Raw genomic sequence first — 20,745 nt, 5'->3', positions numbered from 1 at the left:
ACGGCAGGGAGAGGCCCGGGTGTGTGTGGGTGGAGGTCCCGCCCCGGGAGAGGCGGGCCGGCCGGGACTATTTGAGGCGCGGAGCCACCGCCCCGCCAGGGATCGTACCACCTCGCTTGAAGTTGCCCCCCGCAGCAAGCTAACTAGGGTGCGCTGGGCTGTGGGGTGAGTGGCGGGGGCGCCTGGAGACGGGGGACGGGGACGGAGCCTGCTGACGGCCCCGACGGGGCAGGGGCGAGAGCGCCCGCGCGAGGGTCGGGGGTCGGGGCCGGGGGCCGCGGGCCGCGGGTGGGCGCGGAGAGGCGGCGGGCCGCGGGCGGAGCTGGGGGAGCCGTCCTGGGCAGGGGCCGTAGCCTGCGAGCCCTGGAGGGAGCGGTGTGCGACTCCGGGAAAGTTAGCGGCGCTTTGCACACACTCACGCACTTTGCTGGGCGGGCCCTGGGTGTGTCGGCGGGCCCTGGGTGTGTCCGCGGACCACCCGCCGGGGCGCAGGTCACCTTCCGCCGAGACTGGGAGGCTCGACCACGGCGTCCCGCCCTCCCGCCGCGCGCCCGGGTTCCAGTTCGGGGTTAGGAAGCCGGTCCCCCTTCGCAGGAGGTGGGGAGCCTGCCCAGGGACTCTGGAGGCGGCTCCTGCGCCCCGGGACTGGGCTGCGCGGCCGCTGCATCTGGCTGTGGGGCGCTGGGGCTCTTCCAGCAGGCCTGGCGGCGGCAGGGGCTGCAGCGGCTCTCGGGGTGCTGATCCCTCAGAAAATGGTGATGCCCCGGGGCCTGAGTGGGCATGTGCCCGGCTTGGCGAAGACCGCACATCCTAAGCTTTTGCAAAACGGTGACTCATCCCTGCCCAGATTGGCTAACTTGGGCATTAACATCCCGGATCTGTGCTGAGGACGTGTAGGGTGTGGCAGAATGGTAGCCCAAAAGTGCAGAGCTCCAGCTGGGGGCAGCTCTTAAGACATGTATGAAGATGTATTCTGAATTATCAGTTCCTTACATAAAAACACTAAAATGTGTCCATTCTGAGGAGTAGGACCTTAATGCCAGAGAGTCACATAGGGGACACGTAAGGTGAGACCCCCCCCTTCAAGTTAGTGATTGCTAGTCCAGATACTGTGGAATGTTTGTAAAGTGACTCCTGGGAGTTGGGTCTCTGGACAGTAAGGACAGGTGAACCGCAGTGACCCAATCTGTTTCTCGGATTCTGGGAAAGGAATAGAAAAAGTTCATCTGTGTTCTTTGGAAGATTGGAACTGCTTCCTAAATTCATAATGTTTGGGCGTTACACTTAGAATCAGCATGTTCTGGGGAAAAGTTTGATGATGGTTTTTGAATGTTTTGAGCTTAAAAGTGTTAGACGAATGCCTCACCACGTTACTTAAGTAGCAGAAGAGGGGGCAGTCTGCCTGATAGACTGACCCCCAAAGCTAGCTTTTTTTCAATGGAATAGGCAAGTCTCACTCTGTTCAGAGGTCTTTAATCAATATTTCACTATGCTACAAATATACATAAGTGCTTTACTTATTTATTTTTTTAATGTTTTACTTTTGAGAGAGAGAGAGAGAGCAAGTAGGGGAAGGACAGAGGGAGACACCGAATCTGAAGCAGGCTTCAGGCTCTGAGCTGTTGGCACAAAGCCCAACATGGGGCTCTAACTCATGAACCATGAAATCTGGAACCATGAGATCATGACCTGAGCCCCAAGAGGTGCTTTAATATAAAGACTTTTTACTTATTGCTAGTGACGTCAAAAGGCCAGTATTGGTCTCTCCTATAACTTAGGTACTTATTTGCCTAGCATCTCATCAGGCAGACTCTAAATCTTTTTTTTTTTAAGTTTGTTTGTTTGTTTGTTTAGAGATGGGGCGGGGGGGGGGCATGAGTCAGGGAGGGGGCAGAGAGAGAGGTAGGGAATCTCAAGCAGGCTCTGTGCTGTCAGCTCAGAGCCTGATGTGGGGCTCGAACTCAGGAACTATGAGATCATGACCTGAGCTGAAGTCAGATGCTTAACCGGCTGAGCCAGCCAGGTGCCCCTAGACTCTAAATCTTAACTGAAACAGAGACTTATATTCATATGTTATAACTTGAGCATCTCATGTTGACCTTAAATAAGATTGGCTTATAAAGTTAATGTATCCGAGACTCATGGTAACTTATCTAAACCATAGCCTCTCTTTCCTGTGATAGTTTGGGAAACAGGCTCCTCCTGAGGACAGCTGAGTTAGCATTTGGTATCTAGTTCCTGAATTGGTTCTTCTCATTAAATTCTGAGTGGTAAGCCTGCCAGAACAGTGCTTGTTATAAACTTCCAATTTGCTGCTGACTAAGTATCATGTGTTCTCTCTTGATTGATGTTCAGCTTTTCCATAGGGGGAACAATCAGTAACTGAGAGGCGCAAGGTAACTTTACCTTCCTTGATGCTGAGGAACTATGATAAGAAGGAAATCCTAGTAAAGGACCAGTTTCCTTTATTCCAACTCAGCATCACCGAATTTGGCCTTGGAAAGTGGATTTTCCTCAAGCCCTGCTCCATGTTTCGGCAACTGCCTCCTGTATTCTTCGGAGAGGAGTGTGGGCAGTGCCTTGGGGTTCCGAGGAAATACATTCATGATCCACTTCTCTTTCAGCTCATATAAAGGTCAAGGCCCTTTGTGAGCAGAAATTTCAGAAGTGCTCCCAGGAACCCTGACTACTGGACTAATTGCTAGGTGGGCCTAGAATAGCATAGTACAGTAGATAGCCACTCTTTATTAGAGGGTAAAGTACAATTAACAGCCAATTAAAATGGTCTGCATTATGACTCATGTTTAAATTCCTTATTCCAAAGCAACACTGAACTACTTCCTGTAGGTTTTTCCAAATATGAAGACCCAGGTAGTATTTCCTCAGTGTTTTGTTTTGTCTTTGATATAGTTTCTTTTCTGGAGCTTCTAAATTCTCTGATTCTGGGAATGGCAGGATAGAGTTCATATATCTATAGCATCTGTAGGGTGAGAAGTTTTTTTTTTTTTTCATTTAATTATCTCTTTATATAAACAATCCATCTAAAAAGAAAGAAAGAAAGAATTTTTCCAGGCAAGTAAGAAGACTTTTATCCAAATAGTTTTTTTTTTTTTAAGTTCTATGGTTGCTAGATTTCAAAAAAGCATTGGTTATAAACTTTTTCAAAAAAGAGATCTGATGGTTGAGAATTAAGATAGCAAAACAGTGCATACCCAGTTTTTGGAAAAGTACACTTCATTGGTTTAAATATGGTTATAATTAGTAAAATGACTGTGCAAAATGGCATCGTTGTATTCAGTATTGGATACAGTGAGTGTTGGAGCTCACTGAATGAGTCACCCAGCTTTTTCTGACAAAAACATGATCGTTTTTTTTTTTTTTTTTTTTAATTTTTTTTTTTCAACGTTTATTTATTTCTGGGACAGAGAGAGACAGAGCATGAACGGGGGAGGGGCAGAGAGAGAGGGAGACACAGAATCGGAAACAGGCTCCAGGCTCCGAGCCATCAGCCCAGAGCCCGACGCGGGGCTCGAACTCACGGACCGCGAGATCGTGACCTGGCTGAAGTCGGACGCTTAACCGACTGCGCCACCCAGGCGCCCCAAAAACATGATCGTTTTAAATTTGTTTATAATTTCAACATGTTATGTAGTTCTGAGTGAATAAGCCAGAGAATTGATTTCTAAGTGAAGTAATAAACACTTTTTAAGGACTATATTTTAAAATTTCAGAGTGAAGATTTTACATTAGTATAAAATGAGTTTGAATTAAGAGTGAGGGTCCTTGGACCCTTGGTTGTTGGCCTGCCAAGGACGGAATGACTTTGGGCCACCATATTAGCTTTCTAAGCCTCTGTTTCCTCACCTCTAGAGTGGGAATATTAACCTTCCCCTGAAAATCTTATAAGATTATTATCAGAATGAAAATAGGAAAGGTATGGGAAAGTGCTTCATAAACCAAAAAGTACCACACTAATGCAGGATTTCATTATTCTAATGGGCTTGTCTAATGTGTCACAACACAATCCAAACTGTCACCCAAAGCTTTATGTGAAACACAGTGGAAAGAAATTGAAATCTGCTTTGTTTCTCAAATTGTTTTGGTTGGAGCTGGAAATAAGCTGAATATGCTCCAGCAGAGACTTTAGGAAGAAATGTTAAATTTTGGAAATGCTGTCTTTTTTTTTGGAAATGCTGTCTTTAGTTTCTGGTTTTAATCAGCCTTTAAACACATCTTAGTTTGATAGGTGTTATATTAATAAGATACTTTATAAGGCCAATGGTACAGATTTAGCTAGTTTTTTTTTTTTTTTAAGTTTATTTATTTGTTTTTAGAGAGAGAGCAAGTGCGAGCAGGAGAGGGTCAGAGAGAGAGGGAGAGAGAGAATCCTAAGCAGGCCCCAGGTTGACTGTCAGCATAGAGCCAGACGTGGCCTCCATCCCACAAACCAGGAGATCATGACCTGAGCTGAGATCAAGAATCAGATGCTTAGCTGACTGAACCACCCAGGCACCCCCAGATTTAGCTGGTTTTAACTATTGAAAATAACTTTTTGGCTTTTATTGACCTGTATATCTACATTTCTGGAGGGATATACACACTAATCAGCTTAAAGTGTTTACTCAACCAGGCACAATTTTGCCCTCCCTCCCCTGCCCCCAGGATATTTGGTAATGTCTGAAGACATTTCTGGTTGTCACAATGGGGAGGGGGGTTATTTTGCTACTGACATCTTGTATATTGAAGCCAAGAATGCTGTTCTACATCCTGTAATGTTCAGGGCAGCTCTGACTCTGACAGTGTATCTGACCTGAAACGTTAGTGGTGCTGAGACTGTGAAAAAGCCTTTACTGAATGGGGATATTTAAGAGAAGTCAACAATATGTATAAAGTTATAAATCTGGGTCTTTGGCATGTTGCCTAGGAATGGAAGAAAAGTTTGTGTGATCAAAGGAACTGAACTCTCTGCCCACCTTGAAGTTCAAGATTATTTCCTACTGCTGTCCAAAACGAGTCTTTGCTTTCTTAAGAAATGTCCTTTCTAGGGCGCCTGGCTGGCTCAGTCAGTAGAGCATGCAGCCCTTGATCTCAGAATTGTGAGTTTGAGCCCCACTTTGGGTGTAGAGAGTCCTAAAAATAAAATCTTTAGGGGCGTCTGGGTGACTCGGTCAGTAAACGTCCGACTTCAGCTCAGGTCATGATCTCACGGTCTGTGAGTTCGAGCCCTCTGTGCTGTAGCTCAGAGCCTGGAGCCTGCTTTGGATTCTGTGTCTCCCTCTCTGTGCCCTGCTCTCTCTCTCTCTCTCTCTCTCTCTCAAAAAACATTAAAAAATAAAAATAAATAAAAAAAATTAAAAATAAGAGACATCCTTTTTTCCCCCTTTTCTGTAACAACTCTTCTCTCAAGTTCCTCTTGCGGTGGCAGCACACTTTTCTAAGCAGTGGTAGCCTTTTAAGGAAGGAACACCAGCAGAGGAGCACCTGACTTCTGCTTTAAAAGATCAAATGCTACAAGAAACACAGAATATAAGCCCTGGGAGTGTCACTGTGACTTCCTAGCCAAACTTCCAGCAGTTTTCCACTTTAGAAGATGGACACGGTGATATGCTTAAACTGCTTCCAAATATGTTTGAGAATGCCGAGATTAAAAAGGAGATGTGCAGAAAAAATTAGTAGGAGGTAACATTTAACTGGGTATAAGTAACAGCAGAGTTTGATAAGGTATCTGGTATGTATAAATGAAGGACATTAAGTCCTAGGAGGGGCTCTGCCTTTTTTTTTTTTTAACCAAAAAGTGTAATATTTTACAATTTTAGGACATATCAATTAGGATCTCTTGGGGTAATGTCATTTCTTAAAATAATTTAGTAAATCTCACAAGTGAGCAACTCAAGGAAAAAGAGAGTCTGATTGTTTAAGGGCCAGGTCACTTTGGCAGGTGATCCTGATCCGAGAAAACTCACCCAGGCCTCAGGAGTCCCAGGTTGTCGTCCTCCCCTCACTGCCAGAGCACCTGCAGCAGGGATAGGTGTGAAATATCTTCTGTGGTTAGAGCCATGGCTCAGGGAGAGGAGCAGGAGAAAGCAGGAGTGATATGTCAAGGCCTCCCCTGGAGTCAGCTTTGGGCAAAGCCAACTCTGTTTGGTATCATCCTACCCAAAAATATTTTCCTCCACATTGTCTGACTCTCATCTCCTCTCCTCTTTTTTTTTTTTTTTTTCTTCACACCCTTGTTTGTTATACTGCTGGAGTTTCATTTGGAATAAAAAATATCTTGAAATAAAAAAAGGAAGAAAGGGGGAAGAAAAGAGGCATCTTGTGCCTGCCTTTCATTTTCATTGCTCCACATCTGATCTCACCTCTCCTTTAAGGCTTAGCTCAAACAATACCACCTCTTCCCCTCTTAGAAGTAATAGTTCTAGTTGAGATGCCCCATCACACAGTCTGGCTCCCAGTATTGATCCCTTGTGATCCCTGCTGGCCTGTGAGCCCTTTGACCATACAGATCTTGGCCTATCCATCTTCAAACCCAGACAAGAGCCCACACAGTGCCTGACCCAGAGCAGGCATAAATATGTGCCATTGGAGGAATAAATGATTGGCAATAGCTACACATAGGGGCACTGGTTTTCAAATCTCAGTAGAAATCAGTCAACTCTGCTTTCCTCCTAAAACCCAGAAGATGGCATGGGGGCTGATCTTGGGACCGGGAAGGGAGGTGGGTGATTACCCTTTGTAAGAGGCTGAACCCTTTGTAAGAGGTGGTGGAAAAAGCTCCCAGGAAGGAAGGTGTGGAGGATCACTGATGAACCAGGACTGTTTGTGTTTTTACCAAAGAAAGGGGCAGAACATTTTCTTCCTTGTTCTTCTCTCTCCTGTCTTGTAGGCCCCAGGATTCAGAACACAGGCTAGTATGATTAGAGTTTAAAGTTATTAATTAAATAGGGCTTGGTAATCTAGCTGGAGTGCATTCCTGCCCTTTGATGAGCTGTTTTGGTAGTTCCAACACCACTGATTTAGGCATATCTAGGGAATAAACTGGCTGGGGAATAAAATGCCTGCCTATAGATTGTCTAGAACTGCCCAATGAACTATTTGTGATGTTGTGTTGATATGGAAACTGGTCAAATCTAGGATCAAATGATAACCTATCTTTTTTTTCCTCCTTTCAGGAAAATGGCAGACAGTTTTTCAGTAAGTGTTTTATGTTTATTTTCTTAATATATATTCCATGTAGGTTGAGGACTTTTTTTTTCCTTTACCACCAGACATTCCCTTCTAATTTTCTCACCATTTGGCTTCTTCTGGCTTTAACTGCCCAATGAGGGCTTATTAGCTGAAGTCTTGTTTTTCCAGAAGCAGATTCAAGAAGAAAGCGAGGCAGATAGAGGCCTGAGACTCACTAATAGTAACTCCTTTACTGAAAAGCCTGGGGCAGAAGCAAGTGGATTTCATGCTCAGGAGCTGAGAAATAGTATGAGCAATGGGAAGTGTGGTGCAGTCTGAGCATCCTAATTTCTGTGATTGTTTTTCTCACATCAGTTAGAGAGTATGTGCTTTTACATAGAGGAAGGCTAGCTCCTGACTTTGGCAAATTATGAATGGCAGCCCTCCATGCTCTGACGTGATGGAGGCAAGAATAAAGTGATACAGGAAATGTAGCAGCTGCGCAGACGTCCCATGAGGCAGAGAGGAAAGGAGAGATACCCTGGCTTCTCGCTTCTTCCCACTCTTTAATCTCTTGCCAGTACTGCCCCTTAGCCAGACTCTGGAAGCCTGGCAAACACCATCTGCAGGGGTCAGTTTCCCTGAGATCAGGGCAAGGGAAGGAAGAGGGATGGATTTGACCAGCACATTGGGAATATGGCAGGGCTGACTCTTTGCTATCAAACATGGAATTCATTGAACTATGGGAACTCAGGCCCATCACCCTGACCACCTGCTATAGGGCATCTTTTCATGTGAACCATGTAGTTGTTTGATTTTGATAAGCCATGATCATCAAAATGCAGATAAGGCAAGTACAGACCTGTATCAGACACCACTGTGCATGGCCATGCACCTATTGTGCCTGCCTGGGCCAGGCTTGCGGTTCTGCTAGAAATTAGAAATGGGACTAGGAGCCCTTTGAGAGCTGCTAAGAATGTAACTACCCCTGTCCAAAGTCCTCTTCTGGAATGGTCTTGTGAAATGGGATGGAGACTCTTATTAAGCTATCCTGGTTCTCTCCAAGGAAAAGTCTGTGCCATTGGATAGATGTGTTAACTTTACCACGTAGTTAATATATTGACCCACTATGGCCAAGAAAGTATAGCAATCATTATTAGAATAACAATGAATCAATAAAATGCATTCTTTATAGCAAGACGATTCATGTTGAGAACTGTAAATTGTTTTACTTTCCATTTTCTGTATGGCTCCCCTCCTCCCCAGACAGTAATCAACCTGGAATCCCACTTACTTAATGGCATGATCGGGCCTTTTAAAAAAAACCTAAACTTTAAAATTTTTAAATAGTCCTAGATTTACAGAAAAATTGCAACGATAGTACAAAGAGTTCCAGTATACCCTACACTCACTTTTCTCTATTGTTAATGTCTTACATTAGTATGGTACACTTGTTAGAAATAATGAACCAGTGCTGATACATTCTTACTAAAAAAAAAAAAAAAAAAAGAATAAAGTGATGAAGCATATGTAATCTCAAAGTTTCATTTTAGTCTTAGGAACTGCAGACTATTTAATAGGTGGAAAAAGTTTGGTTGATATGAATTTCATACCTTCACCATATCCCTCTACTTCTTAGATCACATATTCCTGTTTCCTGAAAATTCTGTTTTTGTGAATGTTTTCCCTCCTGTAATTGTTTATGTCTTTCTTTCCAGCTTAATGATGCTTTGTCTGGATCTGGAAACCCAAACCCTCAAGGATGGCCTGCCGCATGGGGAAACCAACCTGCTGGGGCAGGGGGCTACCCAGGGGCCGCCTATCCTGGTGCCTACCCTGGACAGGCACCTCCAGGCGCGTACCCTGGACAGGCACCTCCAGGAGCCTACCCTGGACAGGCACCTCCAGGAGCCTACCCTGGACAGGCGCCTCCAGGAGCCTACCCTGGACAGGTGCCTCCAGGAGCCTACCCTGGCCCCACAGCACCTGCTTATCCTGCACCAACTGCACCAGGAGCCCACCCTGGGCAACCGAGTGGGCCTGGGGTCTACCCTCCTCCTGGACAGCCAGGTGCTCCTGGAGCCTACCCTGCTGCTGGCCCCTTTGGCGTCCCTGCTGGACCACTGGTAAGATGGAGTTAGTTGTTTCATATACTTGATTGTGATCAGGACAAAGCTAATGAAGAAAGAACACAACAATTGTCTGGAGCGTTGGTGCCATTACTTTGCTGTGCTGTGGCTGGGAGCTGGCTCTGCACACTGACATGCAAAGGGCTTCAGAGAGACCTGAAGCTTTAAATTCACTGGTTAGAGCCACTTTTTGAGGACCAGCCATGGATCAGTCCAATAGAAAAAAATAGTTATTTGTATTGCGTTTAGTATGCATACTGTTAGTATAAAGAGAAGTCAGTGTATCTTTTGAAGACCTTTGTAAAGCAGCTTTAATATAAATGAAGTCAAGATCATAGTAATGGGGGAACATTTTGGTTACTATTATTAATATACACTGAGTACATAACATGCACCAGCAGTGTGCTTCTATGTGAATGATTTCATTTAGCCCCAAAACCACCCTAGAAGATACGTTATTATCCCTACTTTACACTCGAGGAAATGGGACAATAGAGAGTCATACAACTTGCCCAGGGTCATAGAGGGAATGTGTAGGGAAACCAAGGTAATGTGGTTTTGAAAAACCTTCTAAAGGTAATTTTGTGATCTAAGGATTGAATTTCCCATTATGTTAAAACCCACTTTAGTAAATGAATTCTAAATGTAAAATCTAACTGTGGGGCTCTAGACATATCTCAGACACATCTAGATGTATAGACTAGTTGGGGGATAACATACAGATGTGAGGCAAGTGTTTAGTAGTAGCATGGGATCAGACCCTTCCAGGACTATGTGGTTGCTGGCACAGGTAGCGTCTGACCTGCTTTTAGGTCAGCTTAGAGGAGAGTGCAGAGAAGGTGTTGGGAGTGTGGGAGGCATTGAGCAGAGCCTTGACCACAGTTAGTCATTTGTAGACAGATGGGGACATGGAGGCTGTGGAAAGGAAGAGGCAGATGTGAGAGAGGTTACAAAAGAAGCCCAGGAGCTAGTGGTTAGGTCTTAGGAGTCAGTGATGACTGGGTTTTTGATAATGGACAACTACAGCACTGGCCAAGGGACAACCCCAAACAGGAAGTCGGGAATGAGACCTGATGGGGAATGGGGAAGAAGAGACAATTCCAGCTCACACCTGTTGGATATGAGGCATTGTAGCAAATTTAGGAGGAAGTATAAGGCCTGGAGAGAAAAGACTTGGGTGGTGGTTGAACCCAGGAGGAAGAAATTATGAAGGGAAAAGAGAAGAACCAACAGAGTTTTGGGAATATTTACAGCACCTTAAACATAGATGGTCAATAAATTTTTGTGGAAGAACTAGGGAATGTATTAAATAAAAAAGTGTTCATTTAATACATAAATTATCTGCCTTTAAAAAAACTAAACTTTAAAATTTTAAAGTTCTAGATTTACAAAAATTGCAAAGGTAATACAAAGAGTTCCTGTATACCCGACACCCACTTTCCTCTGTTGTTAACGTCTTAAATCAGTAAGTATCTGCTAAGTATCTGCCACATTCAAAGCACCCTGTTGATGTCATGTAAGTAGAATATAGGAGAACTCACAAGTCCCCAAATGTGCCACAATGTCTGCCCTCAGGGAGCAAAATAACCATGGTGAAGTACATTATGTGACAAAGGTCTTAAGAGTGGCACAAAGTTGTGTATGTAAAATTGATACAATTATATCTCAATAAAAATAATAAAAAAAGAAGAGTAGCTAGCAAAAAATGTTAGTGTTGATTGCAAGGTCTAGGTTAAGCCTTTCCAAAAAATAGTCCAAGTGAATGAATTATAGATTGGGATGTCTTAGTAATTACTGAGAAATACAGTGCTCCAAAAGGGAATATGTCCTGTCTTTGGTACCAATTAACTGATGGTTTTATTCTTGATTATTGCTTGTGCATGGAGGAAGCCTTATCTCTTCAGGCCCTGTGCAGGGTGGCCTGAGAGTCTGGAAAAATGGCTTAAATTAGGATTATATGTTATTCACATTCAGCAACATACTTTTCTTTCTTTCCCCAAGAAAATATGACTCTTTATTAACACATACATGTTTTTTTATCCCCAGACTGTGCCTTATGACCTGCCTTTGCCTGGAGGAGTCATGCCTCGCATGCTGATAACAATTCTGGGTACCGTAAAGCCCAATGCAAACAGGTAAAGAGCAAAATTAGCAACTCAAACATATTTGTCAATTGCCTCTTGAATAAAGAATGATCTATTTTGGATTTTAATGAAAATTCTAAAGCTACACATTTAGAATTCTATCCCGTAGAATTGGGATTATCCCATAAGTCAGTGTATGTTCCCACCAAGGGACAAAGTGTCCCTCGCTCAATCTTGTTTTTCTCCCAGAACCACAAGGAAACAGTTCTCCTTTGTGAGCACAAAGAGAAAGAGCAGAAAACCCATTCAGAAAAAACTAGCTTTTCCCTCACAACGAGAGCCTTAGAATTTAAGGGAAGTAGAGCCTCAGTAATGTAATACTTGGCCATCCCTCCACTCTGAGCCATATATTGTCTAAAAAACCAAGCATGCATTTCATGTCTAGATGCCCATCAAAAATTGGGGTGAGGAGCACCTGGGTGGCTCGGTCAGTTGGGTATCCAACTTTGGCTCAGGTCATGATCTCGCAGTTTGAATTCGAGCTCCGCGTTGGGCTGTGTGCTGACAGCTCAGAACCTGGAGTCTGCTTCAGATTCTGTCTCCCTCTGCCTCTCCCCTGCTCATGCTTTCTCTGTCTCTCTCTCAAAAATAAACATTAAAACAATAAATAAATAAAAATGAAAAATTAGGGTCAAAACCACAAAGATCACACTGGATGTGATTTTGAGTTAGTGAGAGCTTGTGTATCATACCACTCTCTCCTCATACTTGTTCAGATCACCCTGCAGTCATGCATGGCACAGTGCAGTCTAAGATCTGGTGAGCTTCACTGCCATTTCCGCCTTCCTACTGGGCACATCAGGAGAGTGCCAGATTCCCATGGTGTCAGCCTGGTCTACAGATGTTAAGTGGCTGGATGGGGGAACCCTAGTCTTCTGAGTAGACACTATTAAAGATTTGGAAAGAAGTTAAAGACTTCATCAAAATAAGTCAGCCTTTGCCATTGGAACTGGTTTGATGGAGGTGAGCTAGGATGGAGTAAGACTGAGCTAATTTAGGAAAATCCATGCTGATTTATGGCTGCCCTGGAATGCCTGGCTCTGGTTATTACCACTAGTTATTTACATGTAATATGAGCAGGTTAAGGATATCCTGAAGACATCCAGTATACCTGTCCCTGAGGTTAGTGGTACCATTAAAGCTCCTGCAGCCATAAATTAATCTGTGTTTCTGGGTTTTGTAAACAGTGCACAAAAGGTACAAATTCAAGCTATGTATACAGGTATACAAGAATCCATAAGCAGCCTCTGTCACCTTGCTCCTCATGGATTAATGGGAACCACCTTGTCTGTTACCAGGAATTGGACTCCGCCTCCAGCTTAATCATTTACATTCAGATAGCTCATTTACTCTGCCTCCAGCCAGTTTTCCCTGGTTCTGTGTGGTAGCCACTACCCTTTCCACCCAGCCTATACAGCTTCTCTAAACACAGTGCTTACCTGAACAATAAAGCTTGTCTCACAGCCAGTTATAAAACGTATATATCCTCTGCCTACGTCCTTATCCATCTTTCTTCCCCAAATACCACACAGAACCCAGCACACGTGATCCTGTGTGTATGGCACTCACGATTTGTGAATATCTGCCCTCCTTCCTCAGCCGCTATCACACAGAACCACACTGGTATGTTTGCCTTATTTAGGGTTATTGCATTAGAAACTTTAGCTCGAATAACACTAGAGATGTAGACAGAGCCTGTGGCAGATTAAAACTAATTTTGGTTGAAATGATTAAGAGGATAGTAAACAGAAAAAAAAATGGTTGCTTGCTTCTGCAAAATCTGTGTGAGGAATTACATGAAAAAAAGAATGCTTAAGGTGGCAGAGATGGCAAGATCTTCCTTTTCACTGTAGAGAAAATACAGCCATTGGAATTTTTAGTCAAATACTAATTCTGTTGTCGTCTATTTTGACCCTCTCCCTGTGAATTTAATATTGGAAGATACATTTGTGGCTGTATATGTCTGTTACTGGGTAAATGAAACAACCCAAGGAATCATTGTTAATAGGTCTAGAGTGTAGACCTTGCTTTAAAACAACAACACCAGCTGATTCTGATGTTAGTACTCTAGGGAGCACACTTTGAGAAGCTGAGGGATAGAGTTAATACTCTAACAGTCCGAGGACTTGTGTTTGCATTAACAGCCAAGGAGAAGGAATAAGGTCAAAAAGTTAAGCCAGGACTTCCATTAATTCCACTTCACATCATGGAATGTTTAACACATTTATCGCCATGACCTCACAACTTAGCAACAGGATACCGAACATTATGTTGTCTCATTCTTGTTATTTTAGGACTTAGGTTTTTGGTTAACTATAAGGAAGGCAGGTATTCGATAGCTTTTATTTATTTGACTGGCCTGCCTTTCATAGGTATTAAAAGTAGCTTGGGAGGGCAGGGAAGAGGTAAGCATTATTATTTGCCATGTAAAGCATAAAGTGGCCCTAAACTTACATAAGGAAACCTTGAAGAGTTTTCATAGTAGAGGCAGTAAAGAGGGAATGATAGCTGAATACAATGATGTGACCAAAGACAATGAGGTAAAACAATGGAACACATACTGCCTTACTTACTTTCAGATACTACAAGAGTACATCAAATACTTGGCCTAGTATACGTTCCAATTTGAAGCCATACTCTGGTTTATTTACTTCCTGTTTAGAAAATGTCCCTGAATTTATAAACTGATTTGCTCTTTAGAAAATTATATGTTCTTTGGGGCGCCTAGGTGGCTCAGTTGGTTGAGTGTCTGACTCTTGGTTTCTGCTCAGGTCATGATCTCAAGTTTCATAGGTTTGAGCCCTATGTGAGGCTCTGTGTTGACGGCACGGAGCCTGGAATTCTCATTGTCCTCTCCCCTTCTCATGCCCCCTCTCTCTCTCTGTGTGTGTCTCAAAAATAAATAAACATTAAAAAAACCCTATGTTCTTCACTTGATACATATGTACAACTTGAATCATTTTACTAATTCTGGTCTTTGGTTTAAACAGACTTGCTTTAGATTTCAAGAGAGGGAATGATGTTGCTTTCCACTTTAACCCACGCTTCAATGAGGACAACAAGAGAGTCATTGTTTGCAATACAAAGCTGGAGAATTTATGGGGAAAGGAAGAAAGACAATCAACTTTCCCATTTGAAAGTGGTAAACCATTCAAAGTAAGTTATTGCTACTATTATATATTGATAATGTATATTTTTCATGGGGAATCACTCTAAAACCACAATGCATTTGAACTGAATTTTTTATCAACTGTCCCGGGAGACCTAACTAGAACATCTGCTCCTCATCTTAGGACCAGGCTCAGCAGGACTCGCACACTCCCCAACTCCATTCACGCATTTCACCATTGTCCCTGTTGCTACACCTTTGAGTTTAAGCTTTTCTGGAAATGAGAAAAATAGCGTCTTTAATAAAAAAGGCAGAAAGTCTTGATGGTACAGTTGGGCTGAGATTTAGTTCTTTAATACAGCATAGTTGGCATAGCAATCAAAACTAATTTTGTTAAGTTCTAAAATTAATGCATGTTTGCTTTATGAAAAAATGTATAGGTTTTCAAATTAAAAAGTTCTCCATCGTTTCTCCTTTCCCCCAACCTCACAAAGGTTGCAACTTGGTCAGTATCTTTCTAGTATTTTCTATGACATACAACACACTATTTATCTACTTTATTTTAAAAAACTTTTATTTATTAAGTAATCTCTACCCCTGAACTCATGACCCTGAGATCAAAAGTCACATGCTCTACTGCCTAAGCCAACCAGGCATCCCAACATACTTTTCATTTTTAAGCACTGCTGCAACAAATATTAGGCCCACAGTGTTGCGTTGAGAGTAGAGTGGTTTGTAGAGTAGAGAGTCTACTAATAGCTAGACTGTAAACTCCTCAAGGGCAGGGACTCATAAGGACCATATTCTACATTCGGTGGACATCTTTTCATAGTAGAACATTTTTACTTAGGGGCACTTAGATGGCTCAGTCAGTTAAGTGTCTGACTCTTGATCTCAGCTCAGGTCTTAATCTCAGGGTTGTGAGTTCAAGCCCCACGTCGGGCTCTGTGCTGACAGTTTGGAGCCTGGAGCCTGTTTCGGATTCTGTGTCTCCCTCTCTCTGACCCTCCCCCGTTCATGCTCTGTCTCTCTCTGTCTCAAAAATGTTAAAAAATAAATAAAAAATAAAAAAATAAAAAACAAAACAGAGGCTCCTGGGTGGCTCAGTCGGTTAAGTGTCTGCCTCTTGATTTTGGCTCAGGTTATGACCTCACACTGGGCGTGGAGCCTGCTTAAGATTTTCTCTCTTCTTCTCCCTCTGCCCCTCCCCTGCTCGTGCTCTCTCACACGCTTTCTTTCAAAAACAAGCAAATAAAACATGGTTACTTAATAGTATTTCAACTATTGAGATATGTGATAATTCAACAAGTACCCTATTGATAATTTGGAGTATGTAAATATTCTAAATGAATAAAACCTGGAAGGCTTGTTTTACTAAAATACTGTAAAAACTGTCCATATCTTTGCTTCCTAGAAGAATAATTTTATTCCACAAGTGTACATATTTAAAATTTAGGTAAGATATTGCCAAAGTGCCGCTTCCAAAAGGATGTAAGGATAAATGTGCTCGCTACTAATTATTGGGAAGTGTTCCCACTGCTCTTGCCAGAACTGGTTGTTATTGATCTTCACGGCATTTGCCACTTTACTAGAGGAGTTCTACTTTAGTATGTTTATTTATTTTTTGAAGCACAGTTGACATACAGTGTTACGTTAGTTTCAGGTATACAACATAGTGATCAGCATCTCTATGTGTCATGCTGTGCTCACAAATGCAGCTACGATGTGTCACCATACAACACTATTACAGTACCATTGACTGTATTCCCTATGTTGCACCTTTTATCCCAGTGACTTATTCATCCCCTAACTGGAAGCCTGTACCTCCCACTCCCCTTCACCCATGTTGTCCATCCCTGTATCCCTCTCCCCTCTGGCAACCACCAGTTTGTTTTCTGTATTTATGGGTCTGTTTCTGCTTTTTGTTCATTTGTTTCTTTCTCTGAATTGTTTTTTAGATTGCAATAAATGAAATCATGGTATTTGTCTTTCTTTTTTTTTAATTTTCAACGTTTATTTATTTTTGAGAGAGAGAGAGGCAGCACGAGCAGGGGAGGGGCAGAGAGAGACAGAGACAGAAACCAAAGCAGTCTCCAGGCTCCAAGCTGCCAGCACAGGGCCCGACACGGGGCTTGAACTCACGAACCGTGAGGTCATGACCTGAGCTGAAGTCGGACACTTAACCGCCTGAGCCACCCAGGTGCCCCTGTCTGACTTATTGCATTTAGCATAATACACTCTAGGTCTGTCTGCATTGCTGCAAACAGCAAAATTTCATTCTTTTTAATAGCTGAGTAATATTCTATTGTATATACATACCACATCTTTATCTGTTCATCTACGGATACACACTTGTGTTGCTTCCATATCTTGGCTATTATAAATAATGCTGCAGTAAACATAGGGGTGCATATATCTTCTTGAACTAGTGTTTTTCATTTTCTTTGGGTGAATACCTAGTAGTGAAATTACTGGATCATATAGTATTTCTGTCTTTAATGTTTTGAGGAACCTCCATAGTGTTTTCCACAGTGGCTGCACCAATTTACATTCCCATGCACAAGGGTTCCTTTTTCTGCACATCCTCACCAACACTTGGTGTGTTTGTATTTTTACTTTTAGGTGTTGGGCATACAAAGACTTTGTTTTTATGTAGACACATTATTAAACTTTTCCTTTATAGCTTCACCTTTATCATTTTTTTCATTTTCTTTTGCTTAAATCTTTAAATATCTGGAGTCTATTTTGACTGCAAAGTCACTTCTTTGGACTTCAGTCAGTTCCACAGATGATCATACAGATGAACTATGGGACATTCTGAGCTCAAGCCAGACTGGTTTTGACATAAATAAGCATTCCTAACAGTTTTGTGTATGTGCCATTTCAGATACAAGTGCTGGTTGAATCTGACCACTTCAAGGTTGCGGTCAATGATGCTCACTTGTTGCAGTACAATCATCGGATGAAAAATCTCCACGAAATCAGCAAACTGGGAATTTCTGGTGACATAGATCTCACCAGTGCTTCACACACAATGATATAATCTTACAGGGGAAGATTTAAAAAAATGAAATTGAATATGAACCCTTAGACATTTAAATCTCATGTTTACTGACTGAAAAATTTTACCTTTATTCATCAATGTCCTTCTTGTAAATCACTCATTTAATAAACATTCTAAGAGTTACCTGTCTTCATATGTCATTTAATTGGGGCAATTTATTCTTTTTTTTTTTTTAAAGATTTTTTTTTTTAAGTGACCTCTGCACGCAACATGGGGCTCAAACTCACAACCCTGAGATCAAGAGTCGCACACTCCACTGGCTGAGCCAGCTAGGCATGGGCCAATTTATTCTTGATAATGCATAATGGACTCAGTGGAAAAGGAATATGTAGCAATATTAATACTGCATTAGAGTCTCCCAAAGTTTCCTATGCTTGCTAAAATAAGAAAATAGTATTTTAACCTCTGTGCGTTTCCATAAAAACCAGAAGATACTGCAAGGAAATCATTCTCCCATTCTCTTACTTAAGGAAATATATATTCAGAAAATAAGAAAAAAAAAGTTTAGGTTTTTTTTGTTTTGTTTTGTTTTTTTTACTGTTAGCATTCTGGTGTGTTTCTTTTCATTCCTATTTTCTCTTTCTAAACTATACTTAGCTGTTTTCAAATATATCTGTTTTGAAACCTTGCTGTAAGTTCTCTTGGTTTTTAGGAAATATTATATTTATAAAGGAAAAAAGCTCTTAATTGATCTATAATAAGCTTGAGAATTAATAGTTCCCATTGCCAACATTCTCAACCATGCCTTTCTGCCCTTCCTCATTATCAGCAAGCCCAAAGATTAACACAATTTCAAAACTAGGATGTAGTCATAGCACTTCAAAAGATCAAAATATTGTTTGGTCTATTGTTTCTATACTACCACCTCCTAGATATTTTATTATTACAAGGTGGGTTCCTCAGGAAGCAGAGATTAGAACACAATAGGTTTATGGCGGAGAATCTCACAATTAACTCGGGATGAGAAAGCACACAACTGGGCAGAGGAAGAAGTTGGCCGTCAATGCCTCAGCCCACCCTGCAGGGGTTCTGAAGCTGGGATGATCCTTTGGAGCTGTCAAGAGGACACTTTGATCAGTGAGTAAATACAAGCCATCTGAGAAACAGTATGATCTTGGGTGAAGTGGCTGTCTTCACCTGAGGTAGTTTTCACACAGGGATGGTACCTGAAGCCTGTTTAGAAACACTTCTAGCAATTAAAGGAAAAAAATCTTTCCGTCCTAAAGAGGGATATGAGCAGCACATCACATCTTATTTGGAAAACTATGTTGGGGCACCTGGGTGGCTCAGTCAGTTAAGCATCCAACTCGATTTTGGCTCAGGTCATGATCTCAGTTCATGAGTTCGAGCCCATACATCGGGCTCTACACTGATAGCATGGAGCCTGCTTGGCATTCTCTCTCTCTCCCTCTCTCTGCCCCTCCCTCCTGTGTGTTCTCTCTCAAAACAAACTTTAAAAAATAATTAAAAAAAAGAAAACTATGTTAATTCCTTACTCTAACATTCTGATCTTGACTATTCCACAGCTATGATTAAGTGGAAAAACTTGCTAAGTGGAAAAGCTATGGAAAAAAGAAGGGACTTGGTTTACACAAAATTACTGAAGTCCTGAGCCTTGGTTCCTTTGTCTATAAAATGGTAATACATCTTTTGTAGGGTTACTGTGATTGTTGAATAAATATTGTTTGCAAAGGGGTTGTTATATAGTGGTAGGTCCTCAATAAATGGAAATTCCTTTTTTTTTTTCATTTTTGGAAAGATGTTTGTTCTAACCAGCTATATTCCTTCATTATAACTTTAAGGATTTGCCTAATACCTCATAATTCTAGAGTCCAATAGCCCAAGAACACTGTCTAGTTGTAGGGCAAATTGATGGCTGCTACCCATCCATTCCCTGCTTCCTAATAGTCACAGTTTTATTCAGGTATAATCCTAGATAAAATAGGGAATCCTGACTAGGTAAAGACAATCCCTGGCTAAATTGCAAACGGAGATGTGGCATTAGATGGCCTAACCAGACTAAAGGAAAGAATATACATACTCTGATTACAACTGGCAGCCATTTTGTGACCCCAAAAGGACTCAGCCAAAGATAAGCTGACACCAAGGATAACAGAATGAACTATGAATAGAATGTTTGACTATCATTGAGTTGTTGATTGCAAAGTGTCTGGAATCACCCTGACAACTCATGAAAACAATAAACTTGCTTGTTGGGGCTCCTGGGTGGCTCAGTTTATTAAGCATCTGACTCTTGATTTCGGCTCAGGTCATGATCTCACAGCTATGAGATCAAGCCCTGCATTGGGCTCCACACTGGGCGTGGAGCCTGCTTAAGATTCTCTTTCTCTCTCTCTCTCTCTGAAATAAACATTTAAAAATAAGTAAACCTTGTTATTAAATTAGTTTGAGTTCATTTTACTATTACTAAACAGCCAAAAGTTCTCTGAATAGTACATCTTACTAAATCTACAAAAAAAAAAAATCGTGTTTACTGCCATTGTTTTTATTCTCATCTGCTTCATCCTTGAGGGCAAATTATTTTATTGTTATGTTGCATATTGCTTTATATAGATTCTAAGTCTTTGGGTTACCTTGCACCAACCTCTTTTGCATGATTATATGCCTGGGCCCTTAAAACATATGCTTCTTTGTTCTGCATGTCTTGCTTGAATTATTCATTAACTGGCTATTGGAGCTGCTTTTCTCTTTGGTAAGACTAGGCATTCTAAGGACATTCTTCTAAGCCGACACCTCACATAGCTAACCGTTCATATGAACTTGATAATAAATACTATCTTTCCCACAAGCCTAACATACCTTTCTCTGATAACAGAAGTGGATGTGTTTCTTTTCTTTTTGAAAATCCCTAATATTACAAGTTTATCTATAAAGTTGCTGCTTGTTTGGCTAATGCCTCCAATCCTAACTTATTGAGAGGCAGAAATAACTGGAACCAGGTCTGATTACAAGCTTTAGCTACTATGACTCTTCTTGGTACTCTGTTATTCTCATGGCCCTGTTGTCTACAATCTTATAATAAAGAGTTTTATAAAAGAGAAAATATTTCAAACACATTAAGTGATTGATTGATATAATTTTCTTCAAGGGAAAAAGGCATCTCCTTAGGTT

The 20,745-nt window shown here is 41.7% G+C and overlaps 1 protein-coding gene across 1 annotated transcript; it reads left to right on the top strand.

Moving 5' to 3' along the window:
* Nucleotides 1–36: 36 nt before the first annotated feature.
* LGALS3 (galectin 3) lies at nt 37–17,736 on the top strand. The gene is made up of 6 exons (XM_025919910.2): nt 37–165; nt 7,173–7,194; nt 8,886–9,293; nt 11,343–11,431; nt 14,431–14,596; nt 17,437–17,736. Exons 2-6 carry the CDS (start codon nt 7,177–7,179, stop codon nt 17,590–17,592), a joined length of 837 nt encoding a protein of 278 aa, XP_025775695.1. The 5' UTR covers nt 37–165; nt 7,173–7,176; the 3' UTR covers nt 17,593–17,736.
* Nucleotides 17,737–20,745: the final 3,009 nt, after the last annotated feature.

Source organism: Puma concolor, chromosome B3, assembly GCF_028749965.1.
Source record: "Puma concolor isolate L17-30 chromosome B3, mPumCon1.1.hap2, whole genome shotgun sequence".
Taxonomy (NCBI): Eukaryota; Metazoa; Chordata; class Mammalia; order Carnivora; family Felidae; genus Puma; species Puma concolor.
Note: the sequence above shows the minus strand (reverse complement) of the source record. Positions and strands in the feature narration are given on the sequence as shown.